Genomic DNA, 19369 nt, shown 5'->3' with positions numbered 1-19369 from the left:
CCTCCCCCAAGTCCTGTCAGTGTTGACTACAAACTGAACTGGACAAGCTGCATAAATAGTATGGTTACAAGAACAGGTCACAAGCTGGAAATTCTGAGGCAACTATTTTGCTTTATGCCTGTTCACCTTCTACATGAGCATGATGGATTATGCACCAATTGCCTTATGAGTGCAGCCTTCAACAACACTGAGGAACCTTATCACAACCTTGGTGAAATCAACCTGCTTGATTGGCATCCTATCCAGAACCTTAAAAAGCACTCCCTCCAGAATACAGTGGCAGCAGTGTGTATCGTCAGCAAGATGTGCTGCAGCAACTCGCAAAGGTTTCTACAACAGCACTTTCTAAACCCATGACACCTGATATGTACAACAAAGGCGGCATGCAGATGGGAATGGAACAGCCTTTATGTTTCCTTCTACATTTCACAGCAGCTGCATTCAAATATACCACCACTTCTTCATTGTCACTGAATCAAAATCCTGGAGTTTCCAACGTAACAGGGATGGTGAACCTACACTCAAAATTACAGTTGTTCAAGAAGGCAGCACAGCATTTCCTCAAGGACACTTAAGGTTAGGTGATAAATGTTGTGCTTACAGCAAACTCCATATCCCTCTAATTAATGAAAAGGAGTATTGTGGAGAGGTTCAGTGGAGCAAAGTTCATCCACATATTGAATTGCAGACTGTCCAGTGATATGAAAGGGAAATTTGACAGAGGAGTCAATTTGAGCTGCATTACAGATTGAATGAATTAAGTTCTTGTTTCACATTCCACAGCTGAATTTCTTTTAATGGCTGAGTTGAGGAAGTCTGTGAAGAAAAATGTAAATTAATTTTTAAATTAAGCTATGAGAAGCCACCTTCTTGTATTACTCCATTTATTCCATGAGGTGATGAATGATATTCCATTTATTCCATGAGGTGATGAATGATATTGATGCCATTTGTGGGGTTGACCTGATGCTTTCCTCTTCTCGACCATTGTCAGTTAATGGCCATCAGCCATCCCACCAAATGCAGCAATTTACTGAACTCAGTTAATCGGAGAGACAAATGCCTGATATGGGCGACTGGATTAATTCCAGAGTTGTATTGCAGTGAGTTGGTATTCTCATTATGAACTGTATTATAAGATAGTTTTTGGTGCATTCATATGCAGGAAGACAGCAGCCCTCTGTAAATTCACTCATGGTTCAACCACTGTCCCAGCTAAGGCTGTGTGGAGAACATCAATGCAGAAAAACAGAAGGGCACAAATTTTATTCATTTTCAGCAGTTTTCAGATGTCCGAGATGTTAGAACTGCTGTCTTTTCAAATAAGCGTAAACACCATGTTGAAAATTTTTGTGTTACAGTTCCATATATTCTTCTGTGCTGTTGGATTAAAAAGCAGAGGCATTTATTTACCATGAAAAACTTTTGTTAAGAGTTGCTTAAGATTTTTCTCTCCGTTTAGCTTTCCTGGTTGCTGTTGAGAAGGTGGTGGTGAGCTGCCTCTTGAACTGCTGCAGTCCACCTGCTGTGGGTTGACCCACAATGCCGTTAGGGAGGGAATTCCAGGATTTTGACCCAGTGACAGGGAAGGAAAGGCAATATATTTCCAAATCAGAACGGTGACTGGCTTGGAATGAAACCTGCAGGTGATGGTGTTCCCAAATATCTGCTGCCCTTGCCCTTCTTAATGAAAGTGGTCATGAGCCTGGAAGGTGCTGTCTAAGGGCGTTTGGTAAATTTCAAACTCATAATGTAAAATGCATTCCACTTGCTTTAGAAACAATATAAAACCCAGAAATGTGCGACTCCCATTATGCTACAAAGTCACTGAAGTTCCAACAGATCAGGCTTGCATTGTTTTTTTTCAGTGCAAACACTACCACATTCACTTTGGAGCTGTTTACATACTGAATGTGGGTTGTCAGGACCCATACGCTGTGTGCTTCTACTGTAGCTGAGGATATACTTTGTGTGGCAAGAGGATTGCCACTGTGAAGTACTTAGAGTTTTTGACAGATTGAAAGAAATTCATTAAAATACTAACTAGAGTTTCCTATTTTTAATTTTAAAAATTCTAAATAAACAACTTACGAAGAAATACTGAACAGAGAGGTGTGTTTTTGCTCTCGGAGAATTTGATTTGTTTTATTAATGCACAGTATTGAGTCATCCTCCTATTTGTTTCCTCTAAACATTAGCATATACTAAATTACAAAATAATTCAGAAATTAGATAAGGCATGTCTTCTGCATTTTTTGTTCTGAATTTACTTTGCTTCTATCTACAGGAGACATGTATTCTCAGGACCAAACTACTTCCTTAGAAGGTGAACTAGAGTTAGTAAAAAAAAAAAAAAAAAATTACTCTAGAAACCTCAGTTAATTTGGGAATAATTTTTTTCTAATCCAAATGAAATCCTAATGATGCTGAATTTTAATTAAATCAATGAAACAGATCATTTGTAATACTCCTTTGATTGTAACCCCAGCACCCCTCAATGGATTTAGTTTAAAGTTAAAGTAGTATACCAAATATAGCCCGTTTTTAAGTGTGTACTTTTCGTAGTGTTGCTTGGCACTAATGTAGCTTACAAATGCTGCTGACTTGCATTCTGTTTTGATAGCACTCTCATTAATAATTACTAATGGAATGACAAATGAACAGATACAAAGATAATCCTTAAAATGTACTGTTTGTCAGGAAGATCAAAAGCCATTTGCCAGGTGTCAAAATTCTGCTTCTTTCCAAATCGTTCTCTCCTCTGCCTCCCTCTAAATCAAATTTTGCTTCACTTGGTGCGATTAGCTTAATCTATTCAACTTTCTGCAGAAAGCGGAGTTTGTACAGCCATAAATATAAAATTGTCCCTTCTCCTGAATTGATGCTGTCAGACATAGGATTTTTGAAAGCCTTGGAAGAATCGTATCTAATCATGGTTGTTAGGAACACAATGGTATGCGATTATGTTTTAAAATGATCTCGAATGTGTTTGGATGAAATGCTAGTAAGTATAATTTAGAAGGTTATTATGGAGAACATCAGGGTCCGCTTCCTAGAAACACAACTAAATTCAAGAAATAGAATTCTGTCATACTTGTTAACTGTATGAGGTCTTGATCTTCGCTTTGCATAAGTAAAAGATGTTTTTTATTAGAAAGTTTTCGGACAGTTTATTTTTACTTTCACTAAATAATAAAGATTTGGGAAATAATAACATTTTTCCCTTGGGATGGAAGTGTTTCACACCAGGATAAAGCATTTTCATCCAGTGAAGTTCCGAAACAAAGTCAGGAATCCTTCCTGTTACCCTTTGTGTTGACACAGGCAGGTGACCTATAACTTTGGTGATAGTTTTGTAAAGTTGTGAGCAGATTCAATTGACGTTAATTATTCAATATGGTTGAGTGCTGTGCACATGTTTTGTATGCTGCAACCACTGTGTAAAAATAATAATTTTTAATGAATATTTTAATGAAAATTGGTCATTATTGTTTGGTCATCTTAACATATAAATAATGAGCTGAAGTTGCTTTGTTACATTTCAGGATTCAAAAGCCTGTTGTTCAATTCCTTAGCTTTTAATACTCTCAATTTTCTGCAAGATTCGCTCATTTAATCTTTAACTGGCAAATTGCAGGGCAGAAAAGACTTTTTAAAAAAAATCTTTGCCATAAAGCACGAGTTGCCCCCCACCCCGGGATTCGTCCAGAAGTGTAATTTTTTTAATGCGTTACCAAGGTTTGTAGCTGTAGTGTCTCCACAGTTTCAAACATTGTATTTAGCAGATCAGAAATAGTAAGTGATTACCAGTTTGCTTCAAAGTTTGAATCTTGTGAGAGGATGGGAAGACTGAGTGGACACTGAGTTGCAGGCTGTTGCGCTCCTCTTTAAAATCTCCTGTTCAATTTAAGAGTTTTTTTTCCACATAGTGAGAATGTAAAGAGGACCGTGAGTGTCTGGGATGATTGATTTGATGCTTAGGATATGGCCTACTCCTGTGCTGTAAATTACTGGTTGTCTCTGTGAAAACAAAATTCAGAGGTGAACAGACTGTGGAACTTAATTTACCAATGTATGAAAATCTGGCTTAACAAAAGATTTGATTGCATCATTTAGGAATTCTGAATTATGCTTATGAAAAATTGTTCAATCTTTATCGGAAATCAAATTATTCAGCTATGGCAATAAATAAAACCTTCATTGTATTTAGTAGTTGCAGTGCCTGATTTATGTTAGCAAACTTGCCATGCCAGTGAATAGCAGATGTATTTACACTATAAGCTAACTGCTGCTGTGAAAGAGAGAATTGTAACACTCCTGTCTACATGAACTGATTCAGCTGCATGATCATTTTGAATCTAGCTTCGCTTCTGTTTTCTAAGTATTGAAGCTGTCGATAGAAAAATTGCTACTGGTCTTTTCTGGAGGACTGAGAAATTACTTAAAGCCAAATTATCACCATTACTGCCCCTGACAGTGAGAGAGCTGAATTAAAGCAGACCATTGAAGATCATCAACTGAACAACTTAGTTCCTTCAGTGTTTTCTAAAAACAAATACTGAGAATTGGGAGAAAATAACAAAGTAAGACAAAGGCAATTAATAGCTCTTGGGCAGTAATAGTGATGTTGGCTGTACTAAGAGATAAAAGCACATAAGACCTAGGAGTCAAAGAAGAGGATTAATGCTATGTGTTAGTTTACCCAGTGCTCATGCAGCTCAGTTTAAAACAACATTTCTGTTTCAAAGGACCTCAAAATGGTTGGAATGATCCTCCAGCTTTGAGTCGGATGCCAAAGAAGAAAACCATGGTAATTAAGAAATGTTTGATATTTTTTTGGAAAAAATGGTTATTCTGCGGTTAATAGTAAGGTGATCAAATATGTTGTCAGATGGGGCAGAGTTAGATGGTGAAGGGTAATTATCATAGAATCCCCCCACAGTGTGGAAGTAGGTCATTCGGCTCATTGAGTCCAAACTGACCCTTCGAAGAGCATCCCACCCAGACACACCCCCTACCCCATCCCTGTAACGTCACATTTCCCATGGCTAATCCACCTATTCTGCATGTCCCCGGGACATTATGGGCAATTTCCCGTGGCCAATCCACCTAGCCTGCACATCTTTGGACTGTGAGAGAAAACCAGAGCACCCGAAGGAGACATACGCAGGCACAGGGAGAATGTGCAAACTCCACACAGACAGTCACCAGAGGGTAGAATCGAATCCGGGTGCCTGGCGCTGTGAGGCAGCAGTGATAACCACTGAGCTACCGTGTCGACCAGTTTTATTCAATTTCCAATATGAAGTAGTGCATTCTGTTCTTATTTTTGTTTTACTATGATGAATTTCTTTGTCCAAACTTACAATGACGCTATGTAAACTTGTCACTGTTTTTGCATCATTGTGCCAGAAATGGTACTGCAGTGCCATCGTTAGAAGGTGAATGAAATTCCCACGAGAAGTTTTTTTACACAAGTTTAATTAAACTGCAATCATAAAAGGTTGCAAGAGACAATAAATGCTAAATTGCTCTGTGTTTGATTAGGTGAGTCTATTTACTATTGATGCTTGCTGTGCATGATTGATTAAGCATAGATTTGGACTCAGAAAAGTAAGCAAACTTTAGAAGTTGCTGGAATAAGAGCTAGAAACATGAATGAGCAGACGTTATAGAACACTTAATAAATTTCTGTTTCACACACTTTCCTGTTTCATCTCTGCATACTTAGAGGCATATTAAATCGAATAAACACAGCTGTCAGGAAATGTATGAAATTAGAAGATGGTTCTTGATTTGAGACGGATTTATGTTAAATTATACCTAACAATAAGAGAAATAAAACTTAATGCTGCAAATTTACAACAAGGTAAAAACTTGTTTGGGTCAGAGTGAAAGTTCTATTCACTACTTTGACCTGGTTACAACTCCTTACTAAATCTTGATGAAAAGTCATATAAAACTGTAGAGTAAGGTGCCTGTGTTTGCAGTAGTGCAACATGAACATCCACACAGTGATAAGGTTTAGAATCTCACTGAATTTCCTGCTACTACAAAACATGTTGCCTTTGATTTGAAGACTGCAGTTATTCCAGAGAATAAATCTGTCTCACGCTCCAGTAATGCTGTCATTACACACTAAGAGCTTGGACTTAGATGGTATGAGTGCAGTGAAAATAAGGTTTTAGTCAGACCTTGACATCTCTGAACCCACAAATTTAATGTTATTATGTTGAAAGTTCATTCTATTCGGGGAAAAGACAGATGGTGGAGTTTCCTCCTAATATCACAGCTGGTGATAAATGTTCTCCATCTGAAATTTCGTGTTCATATGATGATGACCTTGATGTATCTTTCCAGTACTTACAATTTTAATTTGAAAAGAGATTTTCATTAATCTGTTGTTTAATGTTGATTGTTTAGGAAAAGCCATTTTTAGATTCCTGCAGAACATGCAACAGAACCTTGGCTGTTTTGTGACTCATTAAAGAATCAAGCTGTTTTGTTTTTGTTCTTAGCAGCCCATTCATTGTTTTAATTACAATATTATGCAGGTACCAGGCAACTTTACTCCTCCTGCACCTATCACAGCTCCTATAATGAACCCAGTTGCAGACCCTCAGGCTCCAATGCAGCATCAGCAACCAACTCCTCCACTGCAGACTTCATTCCCGACTCCCCAGCAACTTTCAAGTCAACCAGCAGTTCAAACCTCATATCAAGGAATGATGCAGCCAATGATGCCAAAGCATAGCACTGAGGAAGCTCCTGGTGCTCCTACTGGTGACATCATGCAGGTACAAGATTTTCCTGAGATTTTAAACTGTGCAATTCTTACATACTGAGCAAATTTCCCTGAGATGAAATTGGATTAATTTGTTATTGCATGTTTGATCCTGGACAGGATAAAATGATATAAACAATATACTTGATACTTTTACAGTTGCAAAAGGTCCTTCATTTGCATAAGCACTTTCCCTTGGTTTCCTTTGAATGAATTAAATTTGCTTCTTTCCCACCATGTCCTATCTCCAAACAAGTGTTAACTTAGATTTAGAACGAAGTTAGCATTTCTTTCTAAGTAGGATGGGTGACTGTCTCAGGTAAAGAAACCAAATAATGGATCAGCCAGACACAGAACGGGAAGCCACCAACTGAAATCTTCCAGAACTTGGGCTACATTAGTAGATACAGATGGAGAATGCATAAGTCTGGAACAACATATGAGTGTTAGAACTGTCAAATAATTTTTGGCAGAAATCTATCCAACGACTGCATGAGCATTTTACAGAGAGTAAGGTGGTTTATTTTGGAAAAAGGTGATCACTTCCTCAGTGCTTTTTGCATTTTGTGCTGCATTTATTTTGCTTTTGAATTTATTTCCCCACTTCTTTTCGTCCCCTTAATTAAGCCACAGCTAATTTCACTATAAGCCATTGGTTATGGCAGGTGTCATTTTACAGTATCTTCTCCGACACAGTTGCCTAAGTAGGAAATCTGGTAACAACCTGCCCCAGTGACAGCGATCGAACTTAATGACTGGAACAGCCCATGACACCTATTGATTGACAACGTTGCTGTATGGAGGTTTTGTGTTGTACGTTTGGTAAAACTAAGACTAGCGCTGCATGCATTAAACAAGAGTTGAGAAAATGTAGCTAATGAGCTAGATTGGAGAAATTGGGGTGCTCTTTTTGGAAAATGAAAGGCATAATCATCCTGAAGAACTATGGGGATTTGGGGGTGGCAGCAATGGACTGACTGAATTGCTCAACGGAAAACTGGCATTGATCCAGTGGGTTAACTGGCCTGCTGTGTCATAATGACTCTGACTCTGTCTCTTTATTTGCTCAGCCAGTACAACCGGTAACCACTGAGAAAATTGCCAAGAAACCCATTCCAGAAGAGCATGCCATTCTGAAGATTATTTTTGAAGGATTGATTCAGCGGTGTATGACTGCAGCTACCGATCCTGTACGTGCTGTCCACAGTTGATTCATTTACCTTTCTTATAGGTAGTTAACAGTTTCTGCTGTTACTAATAGAGACTTAAAAATAGCACATATTTATAGGCTGAGTCTCTTTGAGAATTGTCATTTGTGCAGTAGGCCTGCGCCAGCGCTAACATTGTAAGTGATTTTAAAGTACGAGTCTTTATATTAAACTGTATGGTGAAGATGAACTTTTGGTGGCTCAGGATCCAAATATATATAACATGGTGCAATATTGATTTATACAGATTGGAGTTTGAGTCCTACCACGGTTGTTTTTTTTTGAATTTGGATGGAATATAATATGGGCACTGCAGTTGTTTCCTGGCTGGAAAAAGGGGGAATTGGCCAAGGATTTCGTATCCAGTAAGGACCTCTCCATTGCAAAGTGTAGCTGTGTAAAGGCTAGGTCTGCAGTGAACCATTGCTGCAAATTCGGGCACAAAGAATGGAGATTCAAGAGAAAGGCTTGTAAAGGGTGCTGCGGCTTACAAAATTATACCTGTTTTGGAGGGAGTAAGTCAGGAGAGAAAAGCTGATGGAAACTTGAAATTAGTAAGCAAGTAAAGCACAATTGTGACTGTCAGAAAATAATAGCATACTTATTTTAATTAAAGATTTTTCTGCTGCTATTCAGTTATTTAGTAGATCATAAAATTTTGTTTGTTCAGCAAACCAAGAGGAAGCTAGATGATGCAAACAAGCGATTGGAGTCTCTGTATGATAAGCTACGGGACCAGGTGGTAAGTAACCAAATATGAACTGCTTGTTTTTTATATCGCACTTTGTGACATAATGGGCCCCTCATTTCCTGCAGCATGGCTCTTGCATAGCTTACATAGACCAAGGATAAATATGGTTATTTCTCTCTTTCCTCCCTCCTCCAGAAAAAAAACCCTGCATTATCTGAAGAGGCAATAATATATATTTCCTAATTTCCATGTAATTGCACTTCCACACCACCGCTTTCCACCCTCTTCTGAAGCCAGTGTGAAAGAGCATCGGTGGTGGAGGGACTGAATGTTTTGGATGTGCTGCTTTATGCTAGATCATTTTGTTTTTTTGAGTATTGTTGGAGCTGCATTCACCTAGGCAAATGGGGAGTATTCTATCATACTTTTAATTTATGTACTGGGGATACAGGAGATGAGTTACTTGCTGCAGTTGTTCTAACCTCTTATCTGTTCTTGCAGTCACTGTTTTTATATGGCTGGTCCAGTTCCTGGTCAATGGTAACCTCCATGATTTGACAGTGGAGTATTATGGGATAGTGACTTGAATGTCAAGGGACAATGGTTAGATTAATTTTGGGGGATAGTCATTGCCTGGCATTTTTGTGGCGCAAATGTAACTTGCCACTTTTCAGCCCAGGCTTGGATATTGTTCAGATCGTGCTGCATTTGGGCATGGTCTGCTTCAGCATGCAACCACTTCTTAAATCTGACAACCAACAAAATTGTTGTTCCCTTTGCAATTTAATTTTCTTGCATCTGTTTTCATGAGTGCAACAGGAAAACCTTCCATAGTATGTCGTTTTTCAGGAAGAATCCATTTATAAGAAAGTCCTGACAATGCACTTAGAAAATCATAGTATGATCACACGGAATAAACATGGTTTCATGAACGTAAAATTGTGTTTGATAAACTTAAGAGTTTTTTTGATTAAATAATTATTGGGGGAGATAAAGAGGAGCTAATAGATGTAGTGTACTTGGATTTCCAAAAGGCATTTGATAAAGTGTCAGGCAAAAGGTCCATACATAAAATTTAAGGGCATATGGAGTTGGCATCATTACGTTAGCATGATTGGAAGATTGGGTAATGGACTTAGAGTGGCGAATGGGCATAAGGTAACATTTTCAAGTTTGCCGGCTGTATCTAGTGGAATGTCGCAGGAATAAATACTGTGATATTAGCTATTTACAATCAATGTTAAAGACTTGGACAAAGATCAAATATTAATTAACAGGTAGCTAATATGTCAAAGCAAAGAAAAGGTAGTCTTGCATTAACTAATACAACCAAAATAAACCTTACTAAACTGTTTTATTTTGTGTAACACTTCTGGCGGATATATAACATTAATGGAGCCATCCCAATTTCACATCCTACTCTCCAATGGAAGGTGATCTCTTCTGAACAGCCCACGTCAAAACTTCCAGTTTTATTTTGACAGTTATTCCATGCCATCCAGGTTTTCCTGGATATAATTATCACCGGCAAGGTACACTTCAAACAAACTCCCTGTTCTAAATTGTCAAGAGCCCCATCTGATCTGTTCCCTTCCTTTTGAAAAAGAAGCAAATTCTTCTGGGCATCCTGAAAACCCTTTAACACAAGATAGTGCTCCTTCCTATTCTACACCAATAATTTATTTGTTCCTGTTTCTCAAAAAGCAGTGTCCTTTGTCTTTGAGATAAAAGTGTACCCCACCCTCCCTGTTTTCAGAACATATTGCTTTAAGCTAAGGGGGATTTTAAAAATAAAATTATAGTGTTCAGCATTCATGACATTTGACAATAAACATTGCTTCATTAGTTGAACTATGTTTGTGATTCCTCTCTATTTTGATTATAAATCTCAATAACCTGTTGACAAATCTGATGCGATCTTCTGGGAAAAACGTCCTTTAGGAGTCATAACTTAGCCATTAATAATAATGTGAAGATCACCAAGTAGCCTCATTAATCTTGCCGCTGATGAACTGGTAATGACACAGTCAAAGAAATATGTTCTTGATGTTAACATTTTTCTTCTTTTTCTTACAGCTCTCACCAGCCATAATTGGTGGCTTACACAACATAGCAAGGAGCATTGAAACTCGGAACTACAGTGAGGGATTAAACATCCACACACACATAGTCAGCACCAGTAACTTCAGTGAAATCTCTGCTTTCATGCCAGTCCTGAAAGTGGTTCTCACTCAGGCTAATAAACTAGGTGTTTGATTAAATAAGCCATGATTGAGAAAAGAAAGTTGTGTACTTTAAAAAGTAAATATTGGCCAAACCTATGTTGGTTTAGATTAAAATGAAAATCCGAGCAAAGACCATTTGAATACCCATATAATTAATGGGGATAAATTTCATTCCATATTGCATTTTTTCGCTGTCTTGCCACTGTGCTTTTATATGAGGCAAACATTCCAATGTATAATCAGATAATATGAATTCAGTGGCAATGCATTCAATCTTTTAAATGTCTATATTGCCTGTTTTAAAAAAAAATTGCCATTAAATTATGTGACCTACATAGGACAAATTGAATCCATACAGTATTGTAATAATCCAGATGCATGCATTACTGATCAAACTAGAATACAGGTTTATGTGCCACTAACTTATTTTGTGTGGCAAAGTGTACTTTAATGGAAAGAAGTGTAAAGCTTTGTCTAACACCAATGCAGACTGGAAGAGTATGCTGTATGTACTGGAAGAAGATACTTTACCTTATGGCTTAGTCTCTGGAAGAAGTTGAAACAGCAGCTTGTCCTTCCCTGTGTTCATTTTATGATTCAGAAGTACACCTACAATTCATCTTTTAAATAAAGATTAATTTATTACATTCATTGTCTTTTCTTTTTCTGTTAAGCTAGTCATAAGTCAATGCAGCTAAATGTTAGGACAGTATATTTGGCAGATAGTGCTGACTGTTAACAGCAGAATCAGGAGACCCCTATAGTTCAGGATAATCCAGCTACGAGTTATTCTCTAGAGCATTTTGTTGTGCGGTTAAAGACGAAAACAAACGGTACATTTTACTGAAAGATGTTCTTATGCAGTTGCACAGACCCACTCTCACTTTTGGCTTAGTGCAGTACTGTTGATTGTTTTCTATTTGAAACAATCCACATACTATATTCTAGGAAAATAAGTGGGAAGCTCTCTTATTCCAATCATTATTGAAGCCTCAAATAAATGAACTAATCTTCTTTATTTATAAGACAGATCAAAATTTCCATAACAAGCTGCATGTTTCCCACAACCCACCTCTCCTCCCACTCTAATGAGGATAGTCACTGAACCATAAGATTTCCAGATTATGACTCTATAGCTAATGAAAACCACTCTTGAAGGAAATTGTGCACATTCAGAGTAAACTTGAGATTTTTGAAGCATTCAAACTAGTTGCAAACTTTAGCTCATCAAGAGGACAGTGACCACATCACAAGCCAAATTAAGAGCCATTAATTTTTACATAGGTGTGCATTATGCACTTAAGGTTTCATTTTGTTCAAATGTAGTCATATGCATCGTTTTAAAATTATCTTTTTAACAATGTCTGATGCTGTGAAATGCAATTTGCAATATAATCAACTGTCTCATTCTTTAAATTCTGATCAATGCTTTGAGCTGAAGATCATCAGTGTATTTGTCTTTTTCTTCATGTAAACTGTCTGACCTGTTGATTATTCCCAGCATTTTGTGTCTTTATTCTTCCTTTCTACTCCATCCGAATCATTGCTAAAGATAGTTGCTTTGTTATTGTCAGAAAACTCTTAAGTGACCTACACAGTCTTTTCAAACTCAGCTTAAGAAAACTAACAATTCCTCAGCAATATAAAATTTTGCTTCTTTACAACAAAAATCCTTGGCCTTTGTTGTGTGATCATCAACTTTGTGCTAAATATGGCATAACCTAATTTAAGAACTGGTTGAGATAGCCCAAATTCAGCAACAGCTATTTCCAAATGTAATTAAATATGTATGTTCCTCACTTGTTCAGTTTTTGCATTCAAGTGAAGAGTCCATCATCTGCAGAGTGCTAGAGATAAATAAAGCTACAACATAAAATAGGTCATTTAGCCTAATTAGACCATGGCAGTGTTTACCTTCCATTTGCAAACATAGTTTTTAAAAAATTCTTTCATGGGATATTAAAGACAGCATTTATTGTTTATCCCTAAATGCCCTTGAAAATATGGTGATTTGCTGCTGCATTTATGCCCACAGTATTTTTAGGGAGGAGTTCAAGGATTTTTACCCAACAACATTAAAAGAAGAGCAGTATATTTCCAGGTCGGAATGGTAACTAGTTTGGGTGGTGGTGGTGGTGGTGGGAGGGGGGCTTTTCAGGTATGGTGTTCCCATATGCATACTGTGCTGTCCTTTTAGGTGATGGAGACTGTTAGTTTGGAAGGTGCTGTTGAAGGAGCCTTGGTAGATTGCTGTGGTGCATCTTGTAGGTGGCACACACTGAAGGCGCAATGTATTGTTGGTGGGGGGAGTGAATGTTGAAGATGGTGGATGGAGTGCCAATCAAACAGGTCCTGCTTTGTCCTGGATGCTGTTAGGTTTCTTGAATGTTAGAACTACACTCATCCAGGCAGGTGGAGAGTATTTTGTCACACTCCTGACTTGGACCTTGTATATGGTGGACAGCATTTTGAGGATGAAGAGATGTTTCTTCCTTCAGGATTCCCAGTCTTTGACCTGCCCTCGAAGCCATAGTATTTATGTGTTCCTGGTCAAAGGTGACACCCCAGGATATTGATAGTGGGGAATTTAGTGATGCTAATGCCATTGAATCTTGGATATGGGCATTGCTTGGCACCTGTGTGTCACAAATATTACTTTCTACTTATCCTAAACCTGGCTGTTGACCAAGTGTTGCTGCATTTAGACATAGACTGCTTTGGTGAGGAGTCACAAATTGAACATTGTGCAATCGTTGAACAGCCCCACTTCTGACCTTATGACTGAGCTCTGATCACATTCATCCACTCTGTTCCCATATCGCTTTACCAGGTAGATGAAGGAAAATGGAATGTGACTTGCATGTTAAAAAACTTTCTGCTTCAGCCACTGACCTTGGAAGTGAATTGTAAAGTGTAATCCTGCCTTTTCTTCCAAGTATGTTAACATAATCTTTTGTCCATGTCCTTTATGCTTCATCCCTCGACTAGTGGAAACTCTACTTCTACCTGCCTTGTCTTGTACTTACACAATGTTAAACTTGACTTTCACATTTTAATTATGCTGAATATTGTACAAAATAATGAGATCCAAGTTTTTTTTTCCAATTTCTTCATAATAGATAACATTAGAATGCTGTCTTTAATGGTTAAATATGTAATTTAAATATGATTTAGAGATTGGTTTAATAAAATTGATAGAGAAGAGTATCTGAGTCAAAATGGCAAATTAAAGCAAGATTTTAACAAATTAACAGAAGGAATAATTGGCAAATTTTAAAAAATCTTAATTAGGAACAGAAAATGCCAATCAAATATATAAAGGAAAGGAAAATGGTGGCAAAGTTGGGCAGAATTGAACCAAATTTACAAAAATTCTAGTTCTTATAGGTAGCTTATAAAACACAATCAAACATTGAATTGAATTGAATTAGGCTTATTGTCACATGCAAGTTTATAAGTCACAACTTATGGCACTATCTTAGGTCCAAAGGTACCTAGGTACAGATTCTTAGGAAAAGAATTGTGGGTAGAACAATAACAGATACAGTTTTGCACATATGTGAAGTATTTGAGTTGAGAAAAATGGTTTTCATGCCTCATTTGTGAGTGTTGTAAAACTGAAGGACGAAGTTAAAAATAGTACATGTTCAATCAGTATAATGCAGCAATCAAGAAGACCAACAATACCTGTGTTGTACTGTACCCATTATCATTTCCATGCTTTTGCATCATGATATATTTTGTCCTTTAATCTCTCTTGCACTCCACCCTTTCAGAGGCATTCCCTTTTATTCTTGGCTCCATGTTTTGGGACTAATGTAGGCTTTTTCATCTTGCAAACAAAATAATGAATGTGACATTCATGAGGTTTATTAAATCACTTCATGATTAAACACATTAAAAACTCTAAATGAAGATAAGGTGCACATTTCAGGGTGGTAGAAGACGGATTTGGGACTGATAACAGGATGTTACAACCAATTATACTTCAAAAATAAAGGAGAATGTGAAGGCATTGAAGACAGTGTAAAAAATATTCATAAGATTTCAAAATCCAGGGATGAAAGACTTCAGTTACATTGATGGATTGGCAAAGCTAAAGTTGTTCTCCTGAGAAAGCTGAAGATTGAAAAGAGATTTAATAAAGATTTTCAAAATCATGAGTGATCTGGATCAGCGTTCCCTCTAATTTTCTTTCTGGCTGTGGGCCTTCTGAGGTCCGTGGGGGGCAGTGACTTCTGGAATGGATAAGGATTGTTTCCATTGGTAGATGGCTTAGAACTAGAGAGCACAGATTAAGGGGATGGCGAATAAAAAATAGAAACAACATGAGGAAAGATAGTGAGTGGTTAGAATCTGGAATATACTGCCTGAGAGAGTATTGGAGGGAGATTCAAATGTGGCTTCCAAAAGAGTATTGGATAATTATATGGACAGGAATCAATACAGGACAATGGGGTAAAGGAAGTGGAGTTGGACTAGAGGAGTTGCTCTTCCAGAAAGCTGCCATGAACATACCAGGTCATATTGCCATGTCCTGAGCTGTCTGGATTCTTTGATTGCACTGTATTAGTTGAAAGACATTGAAAAATTCATCTAATCACATATGAAATATTCTGTGTAAATCAAGTATTTTGTTCAAATAGTTTAGTGAGGATGATAACCATGAAATCATGGGGGATAATAAAGGGGGGACTATAATGTCTTTATGTATGAATAAACAAAGTGAGATGAGTCCTATTGTATCTGCATTAGTGAATTTGTGATCTAGTTTGAGAGCAAGGTATGAAAAACCAATTTAAGAAACCAACTTTTGAAGTTTTACATGGAATTGATGAACTGGCACTATAAATATTCAGTGAGGTGAGAAATCAGAACTGTGCACTGAACCCTCTTGAGCTTTCTTAATCTCTCAAACAGTGTCATTCTTGCATATAAAAGCAAGATGCTGTAAGAAAGATGTTTTAATGTAGACACATAGCTCCCACTGGATGCAGCATGGTTCCAAAGTAGCAATGACAACACATATTTTGGGCTTTGTTAAGGGTTAAGTAATAGCCAGGATTAATTTACCCTCTAATTTCTTTTTATGGTGTATGCCCAGTTAATATAAATGCATGAGTCTTCCAAGATTTTTGTGTGGCCATACATATGTGGTAACGTAAAGGGACCAATTCATATGCAATCTTGATGGGGATTTTCAGGAAGCTGTCTGGCAGTGCAGCTTGGACAGAATTTTCACCAGAACATTTATGTATTTAAGTAGATCTACAAGTTCCCCTCCTAACCACACACCATCCTGACCTTGAACTGTTTCTTCTCTATCATGGGGTGAAAACTCCCTTTCTAAGAGAACTGTTGGTGTCTCTACACCCCAAAAACTGCAGCAGCTCACCACCACCATCTCCAGGGCAATTATGGATGTACAATAAATACTGGCCTGACCAAGTGACATCCACATCCCATGAACAAATTCTAAAAAATGTTATTTTCCTTCTAATATTGATAGCTCTGAGGAATTAATGCATTGTCCTAAATATCTTGCACACATTCTTTCCAAACCAATGATATTACCCAATTCAGTAAGTCTTTGAAATACTATTCTTCAATAATTTAGTTTCTTGCAAGCCTCCAAGTCTCCATCCCTAGACTTCCCAAAAAAGTGGGTGTGCCATGGAAGTTTGTTTCTTTGAAGGGTGCTTTAATGAAAAGGTCAGAACCACTGAGTTACATTTATGTTAGGTAGGCCATTTGGTGCTATCAAGCATCCCCTACACACCAATATCCTGCTTTTAGATGCTTCAATTCCAGCTCCACCAGGCCCACTCTCCAAGATACTGCAGAATCCTGGTCTAAGTATGGGCTCAGAACCTAAATTGCTGAGGTAAGGTGAGAGTGACTGCCCTGAACATCAAGGCAGTTATTTTTTAAGTTTGTCATTAGAACAGTTCCAGTAGAACTAGAATCAATGGAGGCCAATGAGAAAGCTCTCCACAGCCTGGTCTCATACCTAACACAGAGGAAACTAATTGTAGTTGTTGAAGGACAATCATCTCAGTTCCTTGCTGCAGGAATTTCTTAGGGCAGCATCCTGCTAACAACCACCTCTCTATTAGAAGTGGGACTGCTCCCTCAGGAATTTAGTGAAATCTGGACACCATCAAAGCTTGGCCTTGTTTGAAGAAAGCAAGATTTGTGCCAAACAAGTATCAGGTTTGAATAAGAAGTGCTGGAGAAACTCTTGAGTTATATTGGTCTCAACATTTTAACTTTGTCTTTCTCTCCACAGATGCTACCAGACCTGTCACATTTCGTCAGAGCTCCCTATTTTTAGTAACCTTCTTATCTTTAGTAATTCATCTTTTTTGTGATAGATAGGGCCTGACGTTCACAAGGGAATCAACCTTTCCTTTTTTTTATTCTCAGAATGTGGATATTAATGGCAGGCTTCATTGCTGTCCATCCTAAATTACCCTTGAGTAGGCGGCAGTGGGTATATTTCTTAAAGTGATGCAATCCTTGTGATGAAGATACTTTGGTAATTCTGTTGGGTCGGTTTTTTTTTCAGTCTGCCTGCTTTCCTTAGATGGGTAGATGACATGAATTTGTATGATGGTGTTAAAGAGATCTTTGTAAGCTGCTGCAGTGCAGTATGTTGTTAATCCATATCAACGGTAAAGGGAGAGTATCTTTGGGATGATGTAGGCTGTTTTTCTGTGTGTTGTAGTTTCTTAAAATGGGTGCTACACACGGAGCAGGGGTGAGAAGCTGGGAGGAATGCTGTCCCTGGAACTGCACTGGAACACAGCAAACCTCCAAGGTAAATCCATGTTCGAAATATTCAACGTAATTTCGTATATCTTTGGCCCAAAATACCTTCCTGTGAAAGGTGGTATCAGAAACCGATACAGAACTAACCAGAGCCAGAAGTAACCCTTAATTCTGGCAGGTTTCTTGCCTCTTCTGCCGCCCACGTGATGGCTGATGGTCTGAAAAAGTGACGATCTGGTGGGATCATGCTACCCATCGGAAATCCTCCCATCTCTCTCTCTCGCATTGAACACGAAGTTGCATGGTGCAGCTGTATTGAGTTCCATCGATAGAGCTGAGACAAGAAGTGCTGGCTTCGACAGGACAGTGGGTCCCTTTCAAGAAATTAGTTTTTTTTTGCAAAATAGAACCCTTCTAAAAGGAATCTCTAACACGAGGGCGGAGATGACCACCTCCACACTCACGCACCACACGAACACCAACCTTTATCCAATCCCCCCCGCCTCCCCAGCCAATGCTCTATCCCACTACACAACCACTACCTAACCCCACACGTCCCTGAACAATACTCCCACCCCCATTCCCCACCAGTGAGACAACGTTCTGGTCATCTGCAGGCAGGATGCCTGCGGAACACCACAAACAACAAACATGCTTGTTCCTCTTCTCCTCGAGGACTTGGGGCAGTTGGGAATCCTGCCTCAGCACATCATCCTCCAGGAACTTTAGCCTTATTTTCACCGACAGTGGTGCATTGCAGAGAAAAACGGCGGGGTGATACATTTATTAGGAGAAACTCGAAAAGATTGAACTGCACTTTCCATTTGTTTTAAAAGTATGTGTGGAAAACATCCCGCAACAAGTCTTACCGAAAAGCCAACATAACGCGAACAGAAAGCAGACTTTTTGTTTAAAGCGAGCATCCACTGACCCCATGAGTGTAAAATTGACAAGTCCGCATCTGGATTAGAACATTCCCGCCCGCCCCTTACCCCACCCAAGAAGAATATGACCACATCAAAATATTGGAATGGAAATAAAATGGGCCAGAGTGCAGAACAGGCGAACATGTCAACATCACCCGTGGTGCTTCAATCACATTCACTCTTTAATGTTATTTAAAATGATATCTTTAAAAAGATTTGGCTGAATGTTACCACTTGTAGAAGTGAAGATTAAAAGTCATATCTTTTGGAATGAGGGCGTCGTTGGCTAGGCAAGCATTTATTGCCCATCCCTAATTGCCAAGTGGGCAGTTGAGAATCAACCACTTTGCTGCAGATAGCAGTTTCCTTCCCTAAAGGGAGATTAGTGAAGATTAGGGGTTTCCTTCTGACAATCAGGCAAAAGTTTCATGACTATCATTAGACTCTTAATTCCAGATTTTTATTGAAGTCAAATGCCATCATATGCCATGGTGAGATTTGAACCCAGATCCCTGGACATTACTTGGGTCTCTGGATTAATAGTCTGGCCCTCGCTTCATTATGCAGACAGAAAATGAAGCACTCAGTGAAAAATTAATTTTAATATCATTGGTAATTTCATTTTTCTTCTTAATTAGAGTCATAGAGCACAAACAGAGCCTTTGGTCCAACTTGTCTGTGCCAACCAGACGTGCCAATCTGACCTAGTTCCATTTGCCAGCATTTGGCCCATATCTCTCTAAACCCTGAGATAACAACGTGTA

The 19369-nt window shown here is 38.3% G+C and overlaps 1 protein-coding gene across 1 annotated transcript in view; it reads left to right on the top strand.

Moving 5' to 3' along the window:
• Positions 1-11555, top strand: part of sec31a (SEC31 homolog A, COPII coat complex component) — an 89606-nt gene extending 78051 nt beyond the window's left edge. The window contains exons 20-25 of the mRNA XM_048603609.1: positions 2288-2326; positions 4749-4810; positions 6555-6797; positions 7855-7974; positions 8663-8734; positions 10760-11555. Coding sequence (XP_048459566.1) covers positions 2288-2326; positions 4749-4810; positions 6555-6797; positions 7855-7974; positions 8663-8734; positions 10760-10939 — 716 coding nt within the window. The 3' untranslated portion in view covers positions 10940-11555. The remainder of the gene's footprint in view (positions 1-2287; positions 2327-4748; positions 4811-6554; positions 6798-7854; positions 7975-8662; positions 8735-10759) is intronic.
• The last annotated feature ends 7814 nt before the right edge of the window (positions 11556-19369 follow it).

Source organism: Rhincodon typus, chromosome 1, assembly GCF_021869965.1.
Source record: "Rhincodon typus isolate 14 chromosome 1, sRhiTyp1.1, whole genome shotgun sequence".
In the NCBI taxonomy this organism is placed as follows: domain Eukaryota; kingdom Metazoa; phylum Chordata; class Chondrichthyes; order Orectolobiformes; family Rhincodontidae; genus Rhincodon; species Rhincodon typus.
Note: the sequence above shows the minus strand (reverse complement) of the source record. Positions and strands in the feature narration are given on the sequence as shown.